General features: G+C 40.7%; 1 protein-coding gene across 1 annotated transcript in view; it reads right to left on the reverse strand.

Moving 5' to 3' along the window:
• Positions 1 to 3,061, reverse strand: part of srrm3 (serine/arginine repetitive matrix 3) — an 85,591-nt gene that overhangs the window by 14,792 nt on the left and 67,738 nt on the right. The window contains exons 7-9 of the mRNA XM_016674286.1: positions 2,723 to 2,758; positions 2,491 to 2,541; positions 1,565 to 1,672 (exon numbers count right to left, since the gene is read on the reverse strand). Of these exons, the coding sequence (XP_016529772.1) occupies positions 1,565 to 1,672; positions 2,491 to 2,541; positions 2,723 to 2,758 (195 nt within the window). The remainder of the gene's footprint in view (positions 1 to 1,564; positions 1,673 to 2,490; positions 2,542 to 2,722; positions 2,759 to 3,061) is intronic.

Genomic DNA, 3,061 nt, shown 5'->3' on the forward strand with positions numbered 1-3,061 from the left:
TCCAGACACACCAACCAGAGTTCGACTGAAGCGAACCGAACGGGGATGGTGTGAACGCGGCCCGAGAGCTGAATTTTAAAAATACTTATTTCACAAGGTTGCACAGTGAAGTGCAAACTTTCCTAGTGCAAGGTGCAGAAGGTGTTTGAATTTTTTTTGGAAGCATTAACAAAAAACAGTGTGAATGGGTGGTCAAAAGTACACACTTTCTGAGTCAGAGCATGCAGAAGGGAATGCGGCTTGTCCAAGAGAGGCACGAAGATTTAACAAGCGCTAATCTCAGAACTGTAATTAATTAACTCTCTCCTGGTTTGTACATTTTTCCAAAAGGTTACTCAAGTAAATGCAACTGGGTAAATGTAGTTAGTTACCACCCAAGTCTGGTCATGACACAGTGGGATGGAGTGCAGTGGCTGTCAACCCCAGACAAACCGAGGGCCCAGTTTGCATCAGTTCATGTGAAAATAACAGGACATAATGACGGCTCACACCGTGTTTCAAACAAGCAGCACTGAGCATCCAGAGTACGAAGTGTTCTTGCCAGAGGTGTACGGATTTTACCACAGTGTAAGATCGATTATCGAGCGGATTTTAAAAGGCTTTTTGTTGAAATCAAAGAGGTGATCTATGTCAGCTTAAAGCTGGAATTGGAGGCAATGAGAGGCGTTGTTACTGGAAATGAAGGGCAGAAAGGGCTGCTAGAACAGGTTTACTAATGTTTCTGGAACATCAGAGTGGAATTTCTTTTACCTGACTCATATTTGTGTGGCGTTCAGCTCCAGAACTTCTTGTAATCATAATTATGCAGCTTATCAGTGTGAAATTCTAGCAGTATTTATAAAGAAACTATCGTCCACACACAGACACTATAAAGATCTTAATTGTAAGAGCCTGCTGGCAGACATCAGCTGCTCCACTTATTTAAATGGAGCTTTTAAATTTTAAAACAAGAGATCAAGGAGCTCTGAAAACAATGAAAACAAATAATAGAGAAAACGCTCAGATCGTCAAGCAGTAAAGCTAAAAAAAATCCTTAACCTGAAACCGGACTCTTTATTACTGTCAGATAAAGGAGAACTCCAACAAACTTTATTACACTCTAGCAGAGTCAGTAGAAACAGAAAAAAACAGAGGCAAAACTTACTTTGTCACTAAGAGCAGAAAGTATTTGAATTAACTTTTGTGAAGGAAATTAAAGCAGAACCTGAGAAAAGGGGGAAAAAATGAGACCAAGACATTTTTAATTGGAATACGGTCAAAGAAGAGAGTGAAACACTGAGTCCAACATGGGCTGAGCAACAACGTGACTGACACTGAATACATTTTCATCAAGCAGGAATGCGCAGTGAGATATTGCAACCATTCAAAGCGCATTATTAAAAGACACGTCGAGGAGCCCAATTTGTCTCCTAATCTTTCCCCCGAGGGCTAAGAGTAAATGAGAAAGAGAGCGAGAGAGAGACACCGTCGGTCACCAGGGCAACCGCCCAGTCAGACCAATTTCAGAGTGCGAACAAACGGAGCGTGTGTGTGTGTGTGTGTGTGTGTGTGTCAAAGAGTCTACCTGGAGGGGGATTTGGAGGTGCTCCGAGTGGAGGACAGGGAGACGCTTCGGGAGCTGCAGCAGCTGCCCTGACGCTGCGAGCCCCTGCTGGGGGTGTCACCTGGCGACCTGATGGACGACAGCAGATGGACAAACACGCGCACACACACACACATGCAGCGGAACGTGTAAGCATGCATACATCATAGAGACACACACACACACAACAACGCACACTCAGTCATCAAACTCGTAGTTTCCAAAATGCTTCACGCAGAGCTAAACGCATCCAACGTTGTTTTACTCACAAGATGGAAAGAAAAGATATGAATATGCACTTTATATTTGAGTTTGAGTCTTTAATTATGAGTAATATAAATGTATGCAGGCCTGCAGTTACAGCTGTTCACGTCTCTACAGGACACATGAACTCTCTACGCCCATGTTCTCTGCAAAACAGTTATTTTAGTAATCGATTATTATTATTAATAAGATGAAAAATGTTGAACATTCTGCAGATTTTTTCATGTAACCACTTTTTATGCAATATTAGAAATACATTGAATAATGCAAATAAACAATTCAATTCCCTTTTAAATAAGTAAAAAAAAAACACCTTCTAAAACCTAAAGTGCAATACTTTAGCATTCCTTTAGTGAATTTGAATCAGGTAAAGGTAAAACTATAAAACATATTTACAGACAAAAGTGTTTTCATCTTAAACGCAAAATGTTTAAATATATGTTGAACACTTCTGGCTTCATTGCTGCTAAAAATGTTGTTTTTTCAGAAAATGGCCTATTTTGAGTCTGAATTCTCCAGCTGACGATTAATAGATTACTAAATTAGCTACCACTCATTCTGCTTCAGTGTTCGTTTGTGTGCGAAATCGTGGAAAAGAAGAAGAAAACAAGGTGTTGAGTGAGTAAAGTCCCTGTGTGGCTCACCTCTTTTTCTGTCTGTTCTTATCTTTGTGCTTGTTCTTCTGGCTGCCTGACCTGAAACAAAAGTCAGACAGAAGGAAAGGATGCCATGTAGATTTAAAAACAATACATCACTTCCCGTTCATTCCCATGCGAACAAATGGTAATTAATGAGAGAAACGTCATCTGAAGAAGACTGGGTTGATGAATGCTAATGCAGCAGAGTGACAAGGTGGCCAGGTGGTTTTTACTGTACCTGTATCTTCTCTTTTTCCTGGAGTCAGATGCTGACCTGCAAAAACAAAACTTATGTTAGATTCCAATAACAGTAAAATGTGACACAGATTCCAGGTGGTTCGGAGGGGATTCCAAACCCGTCTTTTGGAATCGGTTCCTGGATAAATTTAGACAAGTTTGGAGCGCATTTATATCCAGTAATACATTTCAAATTCATATAAATTCACATTCTGCAAAGAGTTACTGCAGGTGGTGACGGTTGTGGGCAGGAAGGATCTTTTGTAGCAGTCTGTAATGCAACGAACTTGAAGAAGCCTCTGTCTGGAGACACTCAGTTTTTCTAAGACAGTCTCATGAC

This window comes from Poecilia formosa, unplaced genomic scaffold (assembly GCF_000485575.1).
Source record: "Poecilia formosa unplaced genomic scaffold, Poecilia_formosa-5.1.2 Scaffold93, whole genome shotgun sequence".
NCBI classification, from domain to species: domain Eukaryota; kingdom Metazoa; phylum Chordata; class Actinopteri; order Cyprinodontiformes; family Poeciliidae; genus Poecilia; species Poecilia formosa.